This window comes from Ochotona curzoniae, unplaced genomic scaffold (genome assembly GCF_017591425.1).
Source record: "Ochotona curzoniae isolate NIBS_2020 unplaced genomic scaffold, NIBS_Ocur_1.0 scaffold_3208, whole genome shotgun sequence".
In the NCBI taxonomy this organism is placed as follows: Eukaryota; Metazoa; Chordata; class Mammalia; order Lagomorpha; family Ochotonidae; genus Ochotona; species Ochotona curzoniae.
Window position 1 is genome coordinate 3,431,011 of NW_024467106.1, and position 21,672 is coordinate 3,452,682.

The 21,672-nt window shown below is 51.9% G+C and overlaps 1 protein-coding gene across 3 annotated transcripts in view; it reads right to left on the reverse strand.

Moving 5' to 3' along the window:
* NUP214 (nucleoporin 214) overlaps positions 1-18,940 on the reverse strand; it is a 73,912-nt gene extending 54,972 nt beyond the window's left edge. For all 3 annotated transcript variants that reach the window (XM_040963840.1, XM_040963839.1, XM_040963838.1), the window contains exons 1-12: positions 18,840-18,940; positions 16,286-16,481; positions 15,647-15,798; positions 14,169-14,367; positions 13,501-13,571; positions 11,876-11,939; positions 10,781-10,884; positions 7,377-7,483; positions 7,008-7,074; positions 5,978-6,104; positions 4,915-5,076; positions 680-1,124 (exon numbers count right to left, since the gene is read on the reverse strand). In XM_040963840.1, coding sequence (XP_040819774.1) covers positions 680-1,124; positions 4,915-5,076; positions 5,978-6,104; positions 7,008-7,074; positions 7,377-7,483; positions 10,781-10,884; positions 11,876-11,939; positions 13,501-13,571; positions 14,169-14,367; positions 15,647-15,798; positions 16,286-16,481; positions 18,840-18,884 — 1,739 coding nt within the window. In that variant the 5' untranslated portion in view covers positions 18,885-18,940. The remainder of the gene's footprint in view (positions 1-679; positions 1,125-4,914; positions 5,077-5,977; positions 6,105-7,007; positions 7,075-7,376; positions 7,484-10,780; positions 10,885-11,875; positions 11,940-13,500; positions 13,572-14,168; positions 14,368-15,646; positions 15,799-16,285; positions 16,482-18,839) is intronic.
* Positions 18,941-21,672: the final 2,732 nt, after the last annotated feature.

The following is a 21,672-nucleotide window of genomic DNA, read 5'->3' on the forward strand; positions in this document are numbered from 1 at the left end:
AGCGCTGGTGGCATCCCTCCAGAAGCTTGCCTTCTGGTACAGAATCAGCAAATAAAAAAGAAAATGTGGTGCAAGCGAGCAGGCAGCACCTAGATGTGGGAGACAGTGGACAGCACCCCAGCGCGTGGACTCTGTTCAAAAAGCCCCCGGGCCTGTCAGGTAGGGCAGTCACCGCACGGACTCACGAGAGCCTGCTTTGATGCCCGCGCAAAGAACAGGTCAGAGTGCAGAATGCTTATTAAAATAAGAAGTATTTTCTGTGCAATCTTTCAGAGCTTCTGTGGAAGTCAAAAAATGAGAATGTCGGGGCAGGTCCTGGATGCCCCATCTCACGGCAGAGCGCTGCCATCCTGGGCCAGCTTCCACCAACAGCCCCGGCACGTGGGCGCCTCTGACTGAGCTCTCCGAGCCTATGGGAGTCAACCATGGCTGGAGGACGTATCTATCTCCCACTGTCACTCTGCCTTTAGAAACAGACTGAAGGATGCCATCTGAGACCTATCTGGACTGGATCTGCTGACGGAAGCAGACCTTCAATATATCATTTGTGGGTATTCCTCTGCAAAGAAAACTTCAGCAACTTCATTGAGTAACTTCAGTCACAATGACTCTACTTCCAGTTAAGAACATGCAATGCATCTATCCACCCCACAGCCAAATCAAACGAAAAGCAACTTACTTTTCACTAAGGTTGGCCTTGGCCCCCGACATGGAGGCCGGGAAGGACTTGATTCCTGCATTTGGAGCAGACACACTCGGCATAGGTGTACTCTCCAGGGTAGGCTTAAAACCCGAGGATCCAAAGGAAAATGAAACAGCAGGTGCAGCCATGGGTGATGCTGCAGGGGTGGGTGCAAGCGAGGCTTTGGGAGGGGCGAAAGAGAAGGCAGGAACGCCCGAACCCAGGGTGGGATTGTCAGGAGCCTCCCCGGCCCCGGGGGCGGATAATTTTAAGGAGGCAGAGCCGAAGGAGAACACAGCAGGGGCTCCCCCAGCAGGAGGCACATGGAAGGTGGCGGTGGGAGCAGCAGGTGCCGCAGCCGGAGCAGAAGCAGGGGATGCCAGTGCTGAGGTTTCAACTTTTGGTGGGGTTTGGGAGGAGGTGGGAGTAGTAGGAGTGCTTCCTGCAACAAAAAACAAGAAAGGTGAAAAATGGCAGCCTGTGCACAGAAAGCAACTGACAAACGGTTAATGGACTGCAGCTGTGGCAAAGCCAGTGCTAAAGCCAGCCCTGGGGCCACTGCCGTCCTACTGAGTGCTCCACTTCCCACTGCCGTCCTACTGAGTGCTCCACTTCCCACTGCCATCCTACTGAGTGCTCCACTTCCCACCCATTGCCGTCCTACTGAGTGCTCCACTTCCCACTGCCGTCCTACTGAATGCTCCACTTCCCACTACCGTCCTACTGAGTGCTCCACTTCCCACCCACTGCTGTCTTACTGAGTGCTCCACTTCCCACCCACTGCTGTCTTACTGAGTGCTCCACTTCCCACTGCCGTCCTACTGAATGCTCCACTTCCCACTGCCGTCCTACTGAATGCTCCACTTCCCACTACCGTCCTACTGAGTGCTCCACTTCCCATCCATGTCCCTGATGACAGCCTGGGAAAAGCAGATGGGCTCCTGTGACCCATGTGGGGGACCCAGATGGAGACCCTGACTTCGGCCTGCCTCAGCCCTAATCGTTCTGGCGAAATAGGGAGTGAACAAGTAAATCAAAGATCTCTTTCTGTAACTTTTTCAGATAAATATAAACCTTAAAATTTTGAAAGAGAGAGAAAAGGTTTGGTATTAGTTCAAAAAGTTAAAAAATAAAAAGATGGAATGGAAGCAATGAAGCCATGTTGGACTGCTAGACTCACAGCAAACAGGTGAAAATATAAAACTGCAGGAAAACGGGGAGCTTGGATGAACAGCGCCTCATGAGCACTCAACCAAGTAACAGAAAAACAACACACTTTCTGGTGTTACCATGGCACCACACACCATACAGAATATGTCAGTCTAACATTTCATTAACAACCAGGGAAAAACAGATTCAGACACCTCCACCTCCTCCTTACTGAAAGCAACCCAGATGAGTACAGCAGTCAATATGCAGCCGGGGAACAGAGAATCCCAAGGCACAAAAATGCTCACAATTTAACTTTTTTTCAATTGGACAGATACACAAAGAGAAGAAGATACAGAAAGATCTTCCATCCACTGGTTCACCCCGCAAGTGGCAGCAAGGGTTGGAACTGAGCTGATCTAGAGCCAGGAGCTTCTTCCAGGTCCCTGATGCAGGTACAGAGTCCCAAGGCTCTGGGCCGTCCTTAACTGTTTCCCCAGGCCACAAGCAGGGAGCTGGAGGAGAAGTAGGGCCACCAGGACAAACTGGTGTCGATATGGGATCCTGGCACGTGAACAGAAGGACTTTAGCCACTAGGCTACCACGCTGGGCCCTACAATTTAAATTTAAAACAAGCATTCTAAATGATGTCCACATGATTACAACCGTCGAACAAGCTTAAAGAGCAGGCTTCAAGGGGCCAGTGTTGGGGTGTAGCAGGCCGAGCCTCAGCCTACAGCACCAGCTTGTGTCCTGGCCACTCCACTTCCCATCCAGCTTCTTCCTTTTGGCCTGGGGAAACAGTAGAGGAGAGCCCAAAGCTTTCTGACCCAGCACCTGAGTGGGAAACCCAGCGGCAGCTCCTGGTTCCAGACTGACTCAGCTCGAGTTATTCTGTTTGGAGGGTCAACCAGAGGATGCAAGATCTCTCTCTGTTTATCTTCTAAGTCAAAATTTCAAATTCCTTATATTAAATGGCCTTCATTTTTCCAAACTGGCTGAAATGACATTTATTTACATGGAAGACAGGGTGTAAAGCAATGAAATACTTAATTTACAAGTATGAAAACATCACTTTCTAAAAACAGACTCAGGACTGGCATAAGCCATGGCACCTGCATCCTCTGAGTAATGGTTCAAGTTCTGGCTCTTCCAGTTACAACCCCGCTCCCTGCCAATGCACCTGGGGGAGCAGGGCAAGATGGTCCAAGTGCCTGGGTCCCCACCAGCCACGAAGGATACTCAGATGGAGTTACTGGCTTCGGCCTGGCCCACCCTTGCCAATGCCGCCATCTGAGGAGTGAGCAGTGAGTGAATGAAAGAATTATCTCTGTAATTCTGCCTTTCAAATAAATAAATATGTCCTTAAGATTAAACAAGGAATGAAGTAAACTATGACTCTATGAGACCATAAAAATGCAAGCAAACCTGTTAATGCCTTTACACAGAAGATTATGGAGCCAATGAAAACTAAGACATTTACCATTTCCTACCTACCAGCCAGACCACAGAGAGTATTTAACCGACCCTAAGGAAGCCACAGGCAGTTCCTGCTGACAGTGGAACTGAACATACGACACCCATCATGCCCATCACGCTGCCAGTGTGGAACAGACACAAGCACCGAGGTTCCCTAAACTCAGACACAGGCCAAGTCAAAGGACATGTGACCGTCCCCTTCAGCAACATCCTTCTTGCCTGGGCACGGCATGACCCTTAGGCCAGCCAAGAGGAGAGGCTCTCCGGAAAGGTAACACTAAACTGACCTGTGGTTGTGCTCAGGACCAGAGCAAGCCAGCGGGAAAGTGCTACGCGCTCACATGTGTTCAGACACCAACCTCGAGCACGGGCCTCCCTGCCAGGGGGACAGGTCAGGCAACTGGGTGAGGGACTGCCTGGCACCTCAAATGGTGCACACAGCATGAGTGCCATCCCGACGTAGTAGTTTGCACAAGTACCAGGCCTCCCTGACTGGTACAGCACCCCACAGACTGCTTGCAGCCTGCCCGCAGAACGCCCAGCAGACCAGTGCTCCTGGCCTGCGCTGTAGGGCACCCCACAGACTGGTCCCTCCGCAGAGAAACAATGAAAGCACAGATGCCTAACTACTGTTCACTTTACTCAATCTAATTGCAGACATACGTTTTCTAGAATTGGAACTGGTTTCCCCATGGGTTTTGTTAATCAAATCAGACAAAAAGAATCTTACGCATTATAAACTCACAGAAATTTAAAAAAAAGAAATGGCAGCGAAGTTCTATACTCTTTAAAACCTGTCTCTTCCTAAACAGAGTGCATTTATAAAGGATGTGCGGATCATGGCTATTATTTATAGATTGGCTTTAAATGATTCTTAATTTTTCTATTTTTTTTAAATAAGCATATCCGCTTTGAAAGAGGGGAAATAAAACACTTAAAACAACTGAAATACAACACACAAGATTCCCACGCTGCCAGAACTACTACAGAAGTGTTAATATCATCTTTCAAGTATTTTGGCCATGTTTTTTTCCTAAGAGCTCACAGAGGACAAGGCATTTTTTTCACGACATATTTTATGTCAATAAATGCAACATCTTCTCATGTCAATAAATAAAGCATCCTTGACAGTTACACGTCATTCACTGCACGAATGGACAGTCACTTATCTGGCCACCAATTGAACAGTTAAAAGACTTGGACCACATAAAAAGTGTTTCAGTAAGCTCACAGAAAGTGGAAATAAAAGATAACTTATTTTGATGTAAAAAAGTTGGAAATCCAAGCAGTCTTTTCATAATGTACTTTCTCCATGAACATTTTGGAAGATCTGCTTATAAAAACAGAAGCTTGAGTTTCCATCACGGTACTGTTGATAAATGACCTCGAAGCAATCATCCAAGCAACTTTCCTTTTCCCTTAAGCAAAGCGCTGGCTGGGGAATAGCAGGCTGTGCGAGCACGGTCGGGTAAGATTCCGCTGCAGCCCGCCAGAATGGGCAGCTGCAGACCACCACCCTGGGGCCCGACGGCATTTCCATCCTGCAAACCTTCCTAGCCAAGCGCAGGGACTCCCTTCTGAACACAGCCAGCAGAGGTCCGTACCTGATGACTTGGGCTGCCGCTCTCCTTCCAACGGCAGCCTCTCTGGCACCTTGAGGAGGGACTTGACCCCAGGATTTTGATTGATCATGTAAAACGGACAGAGCACACCATCTGTCGACAGCAACAGGAGAACGGGGGCAGGAGGAAGAGTCTTCTCATCATCTGTTAAAAAAGAAAACAGAGGTGACAAAGAGCCACGTGCACTTTGGGGCCGGAGCCAGCAGGGCTCGAGGGCCTCAGCTCGACACCTGCTCAGGGCGGCTTCTCACACACCAGCCATGCAACGAGAGCTGCCCCCCCTGGAGGGACCCTCAGTCCGACTGCAGCCCCGGCCTTCCCGAGGCTTCTTCAGAGTTCACCACGGTGGTGACACCAAGAAGGCTCAGCATTTCCCCGACCACACAAGGTCGCCAGGAAATGCGTGGTCACCAGAGAAATGACAGGCTACACTTTCAGGAACATGCAGTGGGACACAGAATGCTGAAGTAAGCTATTTAATAGACATTAACAGTGGAATCATAAATGTGTATTTTACCAACTGCAGCTTCCACAGAATCAGGATAAATGAGCTAACAATCCAAAATATTCTTGCCAAAACCAGCACCAGAGAGGAGACTCAACGGAGCCTAACTGGACACTGTCCTAAACCAAGGCACCACAGAGCAGATCTCTCATTTCAGACTGCAGGCTCCCAGACAAGCAGCAGAGTACCCACCCAGGTCCATGGAGGAAGCCATGGCCTGAGGTATCCATGTCTGAGTCCTTGCTTTCAAACCAAGCACTGGCATGCAGGAGGCATTCAAGAGACTGGTCCCTAGAGGGTCACTAGGAAACGGAGACAGGCAAGGAAAAGAAGCGAAGAAGTTCCAACCCTGCAGTTCTCAACCAGATTCTGAAGCAGGCACAGACACAGTGCGTGTCTGCCCTTGGCCTCGCCAGCAAGCACCCAGCCAAACTGCCATCACGACGCACTCTTCAAGGAGAAGCACTCTGCCAGTGGCAGGGCTGCAGCTGCTACGTGCAGTGACCAGCAGCTCCGCACCGGGCAGCAGGCTGCACTTACTGATGGTAATTTCCACTTGGTTGGTATAGTCTACGGCGACCCCCACGGGCAGAGAGTCATCACTCTTGTCTGTTACGGGCAGTTCAGCTCGACTGGAGTCCTCCAGCACCCACAATTCCCAGTTAACCTGAGGGACGCAAGAGGAAAGAATGCCATGTTATTGCAGCTCTGCACTGCTCCCTGCCGGCATCTTCCCAACAGGCAAGGAGGTGGCGTCCCCTTGGTCTGCTCCCAGGTCGGGGCTGGGAGGATGAGAGCCAGGTAGATGGTCTCAAAGCTGAGAGGACAGCAGTAAGCAGTTAACTCTTCTGCTGTGCCACACCACTCTCTCACAAATAACTAATCAGGACCACGAGCACTTTCTGAAGGAGCTACCACCATTGCTGGGCAGACTGAGGGCCAGGAGGTGCTACTCCAACAGCTGCACCAGGCACTAAGCCAAACAACACTTATGCCTAGAACTTTGCGAACGGGGCGGGGGCTCCAGCCAATCACTCCTGGGGTCTCACAGAGAGCAGTCTAAAGAGCTAACAAGACACAGCAGAGCAAGTAACCTGACTCCTTATCTCCCCAGATCCTCAGTCGGGTCAGCCCTCCTGCTCCGAGCTTTCCTGGGAAACCTGTAAATCTTTCAAGTCAACTCTCCTTCATACTTCAGTTTGCTTGAATGGGCTCTATCCTTTCAACAAATAACTTGCGGTTTTAAAATATCACTAACATGGGCCTGGCGTGGTAGGCTAGTGGCTAAAGTCCTCGCCTTCCAAACACCGGCATCCCATAATGGCACCGGTTCCCGTGTTGGCAGCCCCACTTCCCATCCAGCTCCCTGCTTGTGGCCTGAGAAAGCAGTGGAAGACAGCCCAAAGCCTTGGGACTCTGCACCCACGTGGGAGATGTGGAAGAGGCTCCTGGTTCCTGGCTTTGGACTGGATCAGCTCCAGCTGCTGTGGACATTCGAGAAGCAAACCAACAGGTGGGAAACCTCTGTTGTCTTTCAAATTGCAAATAAAAATAAAAATTAAAACCGTACCTGATCACTCTGTCGAGCAAGGATGCTAACTTCCGTTGAGGCTGCAGATGCTGCCAACACCAAGTCCCTTGAAGACAATCAGAAGACGGCTAGGGTTACAGCACAGCGGCAGAATCCAGCACGAACACCCACCAGCACCACGGGCCGGCAGAGCCACGGGGGCCAACGCTCCCTCTGTGAAAGGACCCTCTGCTCTCACCACTCTTTCAACATTAGTATTTTCCTAAGTCATCAATGAAGTGTTAAGATCAGCAAATATCCCACGTAAATCAAGTAACTCCAGCTGGGGGGTGTCTGCTGAGCACGAGGCGTCAGCCGCAGGTGTCGGGGCGGCCCCTCCCTGGGAGAGCGGGGGTGGCCGCTGCTCACCACTCCTCCACGTAGCTGAGGAAGTAACGATGCTGCCTCTCCGTGCAGCTGCCGTAGCAGGGCTCCATGAAGTTCACAAACACCTCGGGGTGCTTGTCTTCTTTTTTCTACAAGGAAAAAACACCCGTGTGCAATTTGTCTCTAACCCACAGGTTAAACATCTCATCAAGACAATATCATTTGAGTTTTAGAGAAAATTCACTAAAACTCCAAGTCCGTGACAGGCCCACTATGAAGCACTGCGCCACGTAAGGAACACACACACAAGTCACCAAGCAGATGGGACCAACGCACAGGTGAAGGTGAGCCTCTCGCTGAGGCCAGGAAAGGCCAGGAGAGCTCTGTGGCCAGCACGTGCAGTCAACCCCGAGAGTCAGAACATTCTAAGGGCATCTCAGAAAAAAACATTGTATAAAGTCAACCTCACCAGTAACACCCCCCAAATTCACGCTGTGACACCTTTTTCACATACCCCTCTGGCAAGGATCAAGACGTCCCCAGAGCACAGGTACCTCCTGACTAGGGAGGCCCACTGGCGGCAGAGCATAAACTGTTACAACTTTCCCAGAAGAGGCATGGGTAATGTCTCCTATTGGCCCAGCCCAGCGGGTGCCATGGCCTAGCAGCCAGAGTCTTCACCTTGAATGCGCCAGGATCCCATATGGGCGCCAGTTCTAATCCCAGCAGCTCCACTTCCCATCCAGCTCCCTGCTTGTGGCCTGGGAAAGCAATTGAGGACACCCAAAGCTTTGGGTCGTTGCACCCGCGTGGGAGACCCAGAAGAGCTCCTGGCTCCTGGCTTCGGATCGGCGTAGTACCGGCCGTTGCAATCACTTGGGGAGTGAATCATCAGATGGAAGATCCTCATCTCTGTCTCTCCTCCTCTCTGTATATCTGACTTTACAATTAAAATAAATAAATCTTTAAAAGAAAAATCTTATCTAAAAAAGTATACAGCCCTCGCAGAGCCAGCAGGGGAATAAGGGAGGGTTCCTTTGCGGGATAGCTACTTCCGCAGGAGAGCATGGGCTGGGATGGGGGCAGACCAGACTAGGCAGAGCTACCACACCTGTGGGCCTCATGTGGACTAGATCAGGGAAAAGCCGGGCTCGGCGGATTATTCCTACTGGTGCAAACAGAATTAAAGTGGGTGAGGTTTGGTTGGGCAGCATCAACTGGAATCTGGGAGTGGGAGAGGCCTGGGAGGGTAATAGTGGGCTCATCCCTCTTGGGTTACCACTTCCACGGGAGGACATAAAACTAAACAGTGGCTGGGGTGGAACGGGGTGTGGGACAGACTGGATTACTGCTACACTTACTGGCAAACCAGGGTAGGGGCGGTCCTGGTGGGGGTTATTGTGGGTCGCTCCAACTAGGCTGCAGCTCCCACTGGTTTAGGTGAGGGCCAAATATGTGCGGGGCAGAACCAGGCTGGACCGCAACACCCATTGGTTCCAGTGGAAGTCGGGAGTGAAAACAGAACCAACCCAGCAATTACAACCACCAGCTGATTGGAGCGATGGACGGTGCCTGGCCCTGTACTTGTTAGCACATACAAGAAGTTTCTTTGGAGATCTTCCTAATCTAAATGCTGGACTCAGAAACCTAACGAAGAAAAGAGAGAAGACAGAACAGGTCAACCAACCATCTCAGCTATGATGGACTATGTCTATCAGTGGATTTTTCAAAGACCTCATAGTGCTTGGAGTGGCAAGATTGACAGCGATTCATAACTGTTGCAATATCAAGACCACTCGAGCAAGAACCTCAGAGCATGCCCTACACCCGGGACTTGGGGAGGGTGGGAAATTGGGTGGGCCTTCTCCCTTAATACCCCCCTTTTAAACATGAAGGTAACAATATGGAAAACATACTAGTATTATCCACTTTCCTGTAGCCCTTGAACCTTCTTACTCTAACTAAGTATGTAAAGAATGTCAAAATAAATTTCATTAATAAAAAAAAAAAAAAAAAAAAAAAAAAAAGTATACAGCCCTCAACCTAGCAAGTCCATCTGTAGGTATTTATTCTAAAAATCACCTAAAAGAATGTATCATAGAATTCTTGAAAATGGAGACTGGCGGGCCCGGCACGGTGGGCGCAAGTGGTTAAAGGTCCTCGCCTTGCACGCCCGGGATCCCATATGGGCGCCGGTTCTAATCCCGGCAGCCCCGCTTCCCTTCCAGCTCCCTGCCTGTGGCTTGGGAAAGCAGTCGAGGACGGCCCAAAGCTTTGGGAACCTGCACCTGCGTGGGAGACCCAGAAGAGGCTCCTGGCTTCGGATCAGCATAGTATCGACCCGTTGCGCTCACTTGGGGAGTGAATCATTGGACGGAAGATCTTCCTCTGTCTCTCCTCTCTGTACATCCGCCTTTCCAATAAAAAAATAATAAAAATAAATCTTTAATAGAAAATGGAGACTGGCATTGTGGAACAGTGGGATGCCAGGCAGATGCCAGTTCAAATCTGATCTGCTCATGGACAAAATTAATGACAGAATTTAAAAATCAGGTGGTCTTCCTGCCTTTCTAAAATCTGTTTTTTATCAGTGCACAGCTTAAACAAAAACAAACATTTTTATTTGTAAAGCAGAGAAACAGAGAACTCCTCGGCACTAGTGTACTCTCCCAATGCCCACAGCAGACTGGGTTGGGCCCACACCAGGATAAGGGCGGGCAAGCCAGGTCTCCTGTGTCCTAGCATCAAGGAGACCACCACAGCACAGGCCCCTCGATGCCAAATGACACTGATCCCACATTCAGAAGCCTAGGGTCTCCTAGCAGGAAGCTGCTGGAACCAGGAGCAAGAATCAGGAACTGAAGTCAGGCACTCCAACAGGTGACATGTCTTACCCACCTGGCTCAACCCTAGCCAGCACTGATGTTTTTAACCCTAAGAAACAGTGCAACACGCTGTAAGTGAATACCGTGATTTTGGTTCCCAGCCAATACTAAGCTCACACACCTGAAGTGGCATCAACACTACCAGTAAGTAAAGGAATCTGAAACCTACGTCACCAACTTGATTAGATTTCACTAATTTACACACACACACCGGAGCAGCACTGGATGCAGCATTTTAAGCCCCCGCTCAGAACACCCACCTCCCACATCCAAGCACCTGCTCTGAGCACCGTCCTCTTGCACTTCCAACCTAGCTTCCTGCTCGGGAGCCTGGGAGGCACCAGATGATGGTTTAACTACTCAGTTCCAGCCACCCTCATGACAAGCAGAGGGAGCTCCTGGCTCCTCGCTCCAGCCTGCTGTAGCACTGGCCACAGCAAACATCCGGGGAGTGAGTCAGCAGACAGAAGATAAATCTCTCCATCACTCTGTCTTCCAAACCAATAAAACAATGTAAAAACAGAACAGCACAAGCAAACAGGCACTTGTGGCACAGCCTACCGGCAGCAGCGCTACGACCACATCTGGAGAGGTTTCCAAGGTGCCGTCGGCAGCAGCGTACACGATGGTGAAGACGTAGGTGCCGATCCACAGCACATCCAGAACTGCAAGAGCCCAATCGGCGGGTGGTCAGCTCAGAGCAACAGACACAGCAAGGCATGCTGGCACAGCCACCAGAGTGCTAACGCCGGAACAACGGTCTAGATTCCGTTAACTAAATATAATCCACACATACAAAATACAGAAACCCAAACTCATTCAAAAAGCTTATCATTCAAATTGGTAGGCTTGTGATGAACAACCAGGGAAGAGCATAAAGAATTCCAACACAGAGCCGAATCACAGGCCAGTGCTGCGGCGTACAACGTAAAGCCATCGCTGTGGTGCCAGCACCCCACAGGGGTTTCAGCTGGAGTCCCAGCTGCCCTGCTTCCAATCCAGCTCCCTGCTGGTGTGCCTGGGAAAGCAGCGGAGGACTGTCCAAGTCCAGAGGCCCAAAGCTCCCGGCTCCAGACAGGTTCACTCATCAGGAGTGTGAACAAGCAAATGGAAGACCTCACCCTCTCTGTCTCTGAAACTCTGCCTTTCCAGTGAGTAAATAAATCTTAAAAAAAAAAATGTCTGGGGCCATGGCTCAGTGGCTAAAGTCCTCGCCTTGCATGTGCTAGGATCCCACAATATGGGTGCCAGTTTCTGTCCCAGCTGTTCCACTTCCCTTCCAGCTAGTTCCCAGTTTATGGCCTGAGAAAGCAGCGGAAGATGGCCAAAAGCCTTGGGACATTGTACTCACACCGGAGACCCTGAAAAGGCTCCTGGCTTTGCATCGGCTCAGCTACAGCCTTACTGGTTACTTGAGGAGTGAACCAACAGACAGAAGATCTTTCTGTCTCTCTTCTCTGTAAATCTGCCTTTCCAAGAAAAATGGATGAATTAAAAAAAAAAGTCCAAACCTATCTTTCATTCCCCATGTTCACCCGTTGCAACAGCTGTCTGAGACCCCCCGCAGCAATGTCCCAGGCAGGGAGGGAGGGTACATTCTCACAATCTAGAATTTCTGCACTACAGAGATCAGCCCATTGAGAAAAGCAGTGTTACCTCGGACAGGATGATCTGCCTCATAAAACGGAGGACATGGAATGACTTTTTTTTCCTGCAAAGTCTGAAAGAAATTTGGAAAAGAAATGTGTCAAATTAAACAATCCCCAAACAACACTGTTCAATCCAATGGGCTCACCAGAAAGTCACTAGTCCCTGGCCTGGAACAGCTGGAACACAAACTGGCGCTCGTCCAAGATGCCAGCGCTTGCAGGGAGGCAGACTAGCCAGCTGAGCTAGGCTCCTGTTTCTCATTGTTAGGACAAAACAATCTTTATTGCAAGCGCACTACTATTACGTTTTAAAGTTTGTAATGAGGGCACTAGAGATAAACACGCCGCAGCTGGCAGCGTCCTGCTGGCCCCAGCGCTAGGTTCCCGTCCCCAAGGCCTGGAAGAGGCGCCAGGCTCCCGGCTTCAGCCTGTGTCAGCTGACAGCGTCCTGCCGGCCCCAGCGCTCGGTTCCCGTCCCCAAGGCCTGGAAGAGGCGCCAGGCTCCCGGCTTCAGCCTGTGTCAGCTGACAGCGTCCTGCCGGCCCCAGCGCTCGGTTCCCGTCCCCAAGGCCTGGAAGAGGCGCCAGGCTCCCGGCTTCAGCCTGTGTCAGCCCTCGCTGGTGCACACATATGGGAAGTCAACCAGCCAGATGGAAATTCACTCACTTCTTCATCTCTTCCTCATTCTTGTCACGGCGCCTTTCAAATGAATCAATAAATCTTAAAGAGAACTCTACTTTTCAGAAAAGCACACAGGCAGTGAGGCTGTGCAGTGCAGCGCCCACACAGCAGCAACCCCACTCGCACTGACGCACTAGAGAGTCACCAAGGGAAGGGCCACCAGTGGACCAGCACCATCCACGGCAGAATCAAGTGGCTTTATACTTACCAAGCTGGAAAAAAAGACAACAAAGTCAAGGTTTTTCAAAAAGAAAGAGAACAAAGCAATAAAATTCAACCAACCACGTTACCTTTTAACAGGTAAAGAGCCACTCAAAGAGCAGCTACCAATGCTCTCATAACAACTTTTGGAAACTAAAAAATCAGAAGCCAAACTTTATCCTCAGCATCTGCACATGCATCAGACACCCCAGTCGGAGCAGTGTTGAGGAGAGGCACAGGACAGAGGTCACGGCCACCATGGCCCTCTCCCTCCTGACCAGGTGTGGACAGACGGAGGTGGGCTCTGACGTTGGAGGACACCTGTGCACGCTGTCCCCAGACAGACGGTGACAGTGTGCACGTGCAGGAGTGACCACCTGCTTCATCAAGAAGGCAGCTAGCAGTAATAGCCTGTCCACGCGTTCCTTTCCCTGCAAGCTGTTTTCATGAAATGGACTGGAAGTGTGAACTGGGCAAAGTATGTGCAGGCTGTGATCACACTTTATCCTCTCCCTCCCCCCAAAACAACAACAAAATCCCGCGAAACCAAACAATGCATTTACAGATAGTAATACTAGTACAATCACCCAGAAAATAGGTTACCCAGAATATAACGTCGTGGGCATCTCTTCACGCACCGACTGCCAGATGTGTTTAAACGAACAGGAAAGCACAGACATTCCTGCCCTTCCCCGAACACTGGGCCCAACTTCAGTAAGACAAGTCCTCAAGTCAAAGGCAAGAACTCACAGGGAGGTACTGCACCACAGTTCCGTTCTGTTTGCCCACTGCCAGCTGTTTTCCTTTGGGGCTCCAGCACACTGAGCAAGAAAAGAACGTTACCAATTAGGGACTGAAGAAACCAGGGCCCCCAGCGAGTTCTGGCATGTGGGCTACACAGGCAGCACTTCACCAACCACCCCAGAAACCCACGCAGGCTTTTCACTGAGTCACTGCAAGCCAGAAAGGCTTCTCAGAATAATTCCCCACAGTCTCTAGGACAGAGGAACCCCCAGTCTCTAGGACAGAGGAACCCCCAGTCTCCGTGTAAGGTGACAGGAAAGGTTTGCAGAGACTGAAAGCCATCCTTCTGCCCCATTTGCAATTTTCTCATGCTCTCCCAAACGGGTGGCAAATGAGCTGGTATTGTGTGATCCTTTTAAAGCCACAACTCAAAAGCACAGGTATAAATCACCTCTACCAAAATACCTCCTTCTCCAGAAAATCCAAGCACATTCCAGTTAAATCATGTGTTCTGTTTGGCTTCGAGGACGTTAACCACAGACATAAAGCGCAGTCTGGATTACTACCCAAAACTGCCAAATAAAGCACAAGCCACCCTCTCTAACTCCCAGAAATTAATTTTTAAATAGACTATCACGACCGTACATCACAGAGTGGAAGGTTTTATTACCCACCAGACGTTACACCGGCCGTGGGAGGAAGCGCCGCACACACTTTGACAGCCTCTGTGACTTGGAGGACAGCGATGCTGCCATCGGCCAGACAGACGGCCACCATGGAGGGCACCGTGGGGTTCCACTTCATATCCATCACCATCCCGCCTGCGTCTTTCTGGAGCTTGTGGTAGGTGAACGGGCGCTTCTGCTGCTTTGCCTTTATGGCACATGCACAAAGGGCAAATAAATTCATACAGAGACACTCTGTAGTCAGAGGAAATTACTGAATCTGTGAACTTTTTCAAATGACACTTCACTTTTTGCTATAACCATGAAAAAGATTTTGCTCCACACAGTAAAACATTTTCAATAGGACTTTGCAAACAGCAACTAATAATTTCAGGCATTCTGAGGGGCTCCCAGGAGGAAAAAACACAAAAGCAGCACAATCAATAAACAGACACTACATTAAGATCTTGGCTCTGCTTCTCCTTTTAAAGCTTTTCATTTATTCGAAAGGCGAAGAGACCATTTTCCATCTGATGGCCTGTTCCTCAAATACTTACAGCAGCCAGGGCTGGGCAAGAACTGAATGTGGGCATCTCCCACATGGATGGCAGGGCCCAGGCACACACCCCCTCACCTGCCGCCTCCCAGCGAGCACAAAGCCAGCGCCGGACTAAACTGGAGCCTACCCTCTATAAAACAGTGGTAGGAATGATCAGGGGCAAGGTACATAAAATAGCACAGCGCCTGGCATGCAGCACAAATACCCAACAGTATCCACTACTCTCAGTCTTAGGCTGCTGGGAAAGGAAGAATATTGCAGAAAGACCCTGGAGTCCCAAGATGTAACCACTTTTAACATTCTCTGTTAGACCCAAACCATGAGAACTTATAACATTATCTAGTAACTTTAAGGCTTTGGGCAGGCGACCCAAAACTCTCCGGTTGGCTCGTATGTAAAACTGGGGCCAAGTGGGACGGGGGTTAACCCCCAAAGTCCCTTCTGTAAGAACAGGAGTCTACACTTGAGGACGCAGAGCAGCACCTGGTACACCAGGCAAAAGCATCTGGGGAAGGTGGCATTTCACACCCCCGTGCCTGGCTTCCAGGCCCAGCTCCCTGCTAAGGTGTGCGATGGAAGGCCACAGGTGAAGGCCAAGTGCTGGGATCCCTGCCATGACTTGGGGTCCAGGCTCTTAGTCCTGCCCGGGCCCAGCCCCAGCCCCAGCCCCGGGCCCAGCCCCAGCTGTCAGGCGCATTTCAGGGAAGAGAAACAGTCAGTGAAATCTCTCTCTTCTGTGTCTCTGTGTTTCTACCTTTCAAAAACATAAATGAAATCTTTCTTAAAAAAAAAAAAGGATTTTTTTTTTACTTCATATTTTAATCTTGAAAAAACTTCAAGCATCAGCTGAAGAAAGCTCAAAATTGTAATTCAACACGGGAAGCGCCTCGGCTGCCTATGTCAGCCTCACAGCTTACCAAAAGCTTACCTCGTTTGAGAACGTGCGAACATCAAAGAAAGCAATGATGGAACCATGCTCGCTGGACATCATACACACGGAGAGGGTGAGGTCATCACAGCTCAGCGCCAAGTGATGCACTGGGAACTTCATGGGGACCGGCAGGCTCTGCACCTTATCAACTAGGGAAAGAAAAAGACAAAACTGAAGGCATGTTGTAGACACAGAAGCACAACTCCTCCACTCCCACGGCCCTGGCAACAGCGCTGTGTCTGAATAAACACAGCCTGACCCCTAGCCAACCAGACAGGCCCCAAGCACTCAGCACTCTTCCTCGTGCGCCTGCGGACTCTAACCTGGGCTTCTGCCCTTGCTGAGTATCTTTCTCCAACAAGGCTCCAAAAGTAAACATTCCCATTTATCCAGATGGACTGCTGTGCGGAACCAGAAATCTACATGACAAAAACTCCTTTCTAGGGGCTCGATCCCAAGTTCAAGGGAGCAAAACTAGGAGCTTAGGGCAAAAGAAGCAGAGGGCCATGCGGTCTAGCAGAGCAGGCCTCTACTGGGAGTCAGAGACAGGCTCCACAGCAGCGTTGGTTTTAATATTTGCGAGGAAAGAACACAGCGATGCATCACCACCCCTGTCTCCGTTATCCAAGAACTTACCTACTTTATTGGGATCATCTCCTGGCTTGTTCTGAATGAGCAGGTGTTTGGTAGGGAACACCTGCAGGCCAGTGGCGCCCCCGGCAAAGAGCAGCCCGTACTTGTTGGACACAGCGAGCAGGTGGGAGCGCTCCTTGGGCAGCTCCTCCGGCGAGTCGAACACTCTCACCTTCTTCAGCGCTCGGAATTGGAAATCCTGTCACCAGGGCAGAAACGAGACGGACTCAGGCTGAGGTCATACCTGCAGCACCGCCTTAGCCTCCACTTCACAGCCGGGCCACAGGAGCCAAGGCCACGAAGCCGCTCACGTGCTAAAACGCCTGCTCTTTCACTCTGTCCAATGAAATAAAGAACAAAACTCCTATGAAGCCCTCTCTAGCTTCCCAGTGCATTCGTAGTCTGAAGCCCCACCCCACACCCGTCCCAGTGTCCCACTTGATGGTGTAGACAGTAATCCAGCAGAGCACCAGATGCTCATTAGCGGCTGACAGCACCGCCAATGCCACCGGGGCAGCAGTCAACACACACAGGCTGAGAACACCGGCCTGCCTGGCTCGTCGCAACTGCTGAGCGACACTCCACTGCAGGATATGGCGACTCTCCGGGTACTGGGGACCTTTAGGCAAAGTCGGGCTGCTCCAGTGGGATCCGCCACAGGGGTCCAAATCCCGAAACACCGGCTGCTAGACCGTCCACAGCGGCAGGCAACCTCACACACTTCCGCTTTCCTTCTAGAAGGCCTGCCCCGCCCCAACACTGCCAGCTTGCATCTCCTTCCATGTCCATGTGCCCTCCCTGATGGCACAGGCCCAGTCGCCAGAAGACAATGTTCTGTGTGTATCACACCACTCACCACTAAAGCCACATGAGATGTGTATACACACACACGTTTCTATTGCTAATTCTCAAAACAGAGGTTAAGTAGAAAGAATATGAACCTACTCTGTGCCTATATTTCTAAAATATATCCAAGTCAGAGTTGTCTAGGCTTCATTCTTAATATTACATTCTTTTCTTTAAAACAAACAGTTTACTGGCAAGTCACAGAGGGGGAGACCCCGCACTGGTTCCCTCCCCAGCCGGCCATGACCGCCGGGAGGAGCCAGGAGGAGCCAGGAGCTCCATCCGGGTCTCCCCAAAGGGGACAGTTGTCCAGACACTTGATCATCTTCTTGCTTTTCCTAAGCCACGACCAGGGAGCTAGATGGGATGTAGAAGAGCCAGAACAAGAATCAGCAGCCGTGTGGGATGCCAGCTCTGTGCCACACACCAGCCCCACATCAGCTTCTCTGGCTGCTTCATAGAGGACGCTTCACACACCCACATGCTCACGTGCTCGGATGTGATGTTTGCATCTTTCTGTCGGATCAGTAGAAACGTGAAGACTTTGAAAAGTTCACAGAAAAAGGAATTAAAGGGTAAGCATGCTTTGATTCAGAAGAAATTTTTGAAATTCATGAAGTATTACTATAAATGCTTTCCATGAAGTTTCTGAAGACTAATACTCTTAATCCCAAATGATTTACAGTGAGCAAAAACCTAGCTTTTCTAGGTAAGTAATCTTAAAGATACATAAACCTTTAAGATTCAATTATGTGATGGGCCCAGCCCAGTAGCCTAACGGCGAAAGTCCTCAGCTCTGGTTGTTGCAGCCATTGGGGTGTGAATCGGCAAATGGAAATCTTCCTCTCAGACTCTCCTCTTTTCTGTATATCTGACTTTTCAATTAAAAAAAAAAAAGATTATGTGAAAAAGCAGAGTTAGAGAGAGCTTCGATCCACTAGTTCACTCCTTAAATGGCTGCAGCAGCCTCCAGGTCTCCCACACGGCCACGGGCTCCCCAGCACCAGGACCGTCCTGTGTTGCTTCCCCAGGAACATCAGCAGAGAGCTGGATGGGAACCGGAGCAGGCGGGACTCGAACCGGCGCCCATACAGGACGCTGGTGCTACAGCGAGGGCCCCCTCATTCTCCTCTTGTCACGTCTAACATCCTGTTGGGGTCTTGGTGGGTCAGAGGAAGGACCCGCAGGAGACTCCAAACCACGATCAACTCAGGGAACGTGGGGAAGACTCCGGTGAATGTGGATGCGATCAGAAGCATCCGGGCTGATTCCGCTCCCACCCGTCTCCTTTTGGGGATTCCTAGTCGGACCGCGGCACCTGCTGCTCGGGGAACACCTGACAGAACACCAACCGGGCCGGATCAGGAGCCTCTGAAAGGTCCCTGGTGCCCCCAAAGCGTCCTGCGCGCCGCTCCGGCTCTCAGCATCCTCACCCCGATAGAACACACGGAACCGCTGCGAGCGCGTCACGCCGAGGTGCCGGGGGGTGGGGGGGTCCCTCGTCCGAGCCTTCAGATTTGGGGTCCAGCTAACCGAGTGCTGGCTCAGTGGAGGGTCCCCCCTTCTCAGCTTCAGGCTGGGAGAGCCTGGGCCAACCGCCAGGGTCTCCCCGGAACCCGGCTTGCGTCCCTCCAGGCGGACGGCTGCGGCCACCACCACCCGCCCCCCGGAGGTCCACGGCCACGCCAGGAGGCCGCGGCCAGCCTCTGACCTTCATCTCCCGCTCGGGGATCACGGCATCCATCTCGTCTCCCATCGCGCCGCCCGCGGCCTGGCCCACCAACTCCAGCACGAGCCCAGGCGGCCCCCAGCGGCGCGCGGCCGATTACGCAGTTCCGGCGCGCTGGGCTACCGGTTCGCGTCCGCGTCCAGGAAGCGGCTGGAGCAATTCACGTCGCGCGCTCGCCCGGACGCCGCCTCTCATTGGTCGGTTCGGGCCGCGGGGGCCGGAGAGAGCCCACGCGCCTGCGCCTTGAGCCCTGCGTCCGTCCCGCGCTGGCAGCTGGCGCGGACCTCCCAGCGGTGGTTGATTTTCTCACGGATTGGACGCAGGAACTTTTAGTTGCAGGTGTAAAAGTTAGTCCGCTAGTTGACAAACGCTCACAGCGGGGGCGGGAACAGAGGCTCAGCACCCAAGTTCCAGAGGGGAGGCTAAAGGTGACCCAAGAGCAGCGTGACTAACTCCTTTCGGGGCCACGGGTCCCGGAGCAGCGGCTCCCGCGGGCTGGTTCACTGCCCCCTGGCCACGGGAGCCCCCAACTCCCCCTCATGGGCGGCAGGAGACCCCAAGAAAGACCTGGGCGCATGGGTGAGAACTGGCCCCACAGCCCCGCAGTCCGGTATGGGGTGCTGGCTCGCAGGCTGCGGCTTCTCGCCTACTTCCTGTTCTCTCTTAAGCTGACCTGGTCCCCCAGGGGCGATCGCTGTCCCTCTGTGGCCAGGAGGGAACACTGAAAGGTTGCAATTAGCATTCGAATTCAGGGTGTCTGGCTACAACACAGCCCCGTCCTCCCTGCAGTTAAGGCTCCACTGACCGGCCTTAGGGTCAGTCCCAGAAAGGGCAGATTCGGTCCCTTCACGTTTGGCCCAGAACCTGTTTTCTCGTTGCAAGGATGACGTGTGGACTCCCATGAGGTAGTTGTGAGGGGTAATGGGAGGTGGCCCCTCCAGACCTGAACACGGGGCACGCCCATCTCTCCTGGCATTCAATAGAACTTGCCAGTTGGTGAAGCACAAACGTATCAGCCCAGACTTTGAGAAGTTTGTATGGTTTATTTCAAATCCGCAGGAATGGTCTCCCACCCACACACACTTTACACGCGCGCGCACACAATGACATTCATCAGAATCTGCGCAACAAACTCTTTTAAGTCACAGGGACAAAGCCATACTTGACGGTCCCCACATTGCTGGTTACATTCGTTAGATTTGGTCTTTTCAGAGAGAAGATGTTTGAAGCTGAGTGAGGCTTTAGCCAGAGAGGCCTGCAGTCATCCCAGCTAAAAAGAGGCAGACCACCCTTCCCGGCCACTGCCCTGGAGACCCCTCCGGCCAGGGGCTGAGGTCCCAGAAAGAGAGACACCTCCATCCAGTGAGGGCACCCCTTTCCCGCCCTTGCCTCCCTCTCTTGCAGGGAGAAACCATGGAACCCACTTAGATAAGCCTGGCTGGTTCTGCCTCGCTTCCTCAGAGATGAACAAAGGAACCTGCATTTTCCCCAAAGAGCTCCTCCCATCCCCCAAGAGGAGGAGTCCGTGCGCAGGGGCAAGTGGTTGTTAAGTCTCACCACCTCAGAGGGGATGCAGGGAGGAAGGGAAGGATTTGAGAGCTGGATTTTTCATTTACAGGAAGGAATGTTCTGCTGGAGTTTAAACTTCAACCAGGCCTGCGCACTGGGGGCAGTTCCGCAGCCTCAGGATCAGCCAGTCGTAGCCTCAGTCTCACTGCGTGGAGCCCAGTGGATTAGCCCCACCTGGCCATTCCCTATGTCATCCCTGCTTTAGTCTCTCAAGCTGCCTGTAGGGGCAACACCTTGGGCCTTTGACAAGGAGTTCCTAAGACGCTTCTGGAAGCCCCCAATCTTTTCTACTTAAAGGTTCGCAAAAGGGGCTCAAAACTCCTACACAGATTTGAACCCAGGGCAGTCACCCCTGTCTCCTCCACTTCCCGTCACCTCACTGTCATTGTGGGCAACTCAGTCCTACCCTCCGTGAACTGTCAGTTTCACTCCTAAATCCTTAGCCCTCGGCCTGCTGCAGGTGTTGAAGAAATATGTTCCGTGAACGAGTGGCTCTCGGACCTGAACGGGGTGAGATAAAAGGCTTCAGAAGAGAGGTGGGGGTCAAGGCTGAGGGCCCCGCTGGGGGCTGGGTGGACGCCTTGCTGCAGGAGTTCACAGGAGCAGTTCTCCAAGGCTCACCCAAGAGGCTGTGAGAAGGCACGAGTGCCGGGCAGGCCTGGTCCCAGTTCCAGAACTAAGGGTGGCTGCGAGGTGCTGGAGGGAAGGAAGGAAAGCCTTCCCCCCGTGTTGGCCTCCTTCCCACTCTCATCCCTAACACAGCCCAGAGAAGAGGTGAGCATGGGCCAGGGCTCCCCTCCAGATAAACCCCACCACCACCACTTTAGGCAAGGCCCTTCAACCCTGCAAACCATCAGTAAGATAAGGACTGGTCCATCGAACCTGTGGGATAGAGGAGGGCTCTAAAATCCTAGAAATCCCTAAGGACAGACAGCAGGGGGGCCCCATCCAACCCCCGAGCTCAAGGCTTGGAGCCACCTGGATGGGAAAAGATAAGTTGGAGGAGCAGTGGATACTGCATGTGGTGGAACCAAGTGGGGGGCTTAAAGCTTATACCAGGGGGCCAATGGACAGGCGTGGAGTGAATAGACAGGTGGTGTGAGCAGGGAGGGAAGGCCGCTGAGGGACATGCAGGTTTCGAGCAGCCTGGGATCAGAAAGACCCAGCTCCTGGTCGACAGCGGGACTGGTTTTTGTGCCGTGAGCAGTTTACTCTTCATTCCCCCATCTTTTTGTGGTTCTCACCT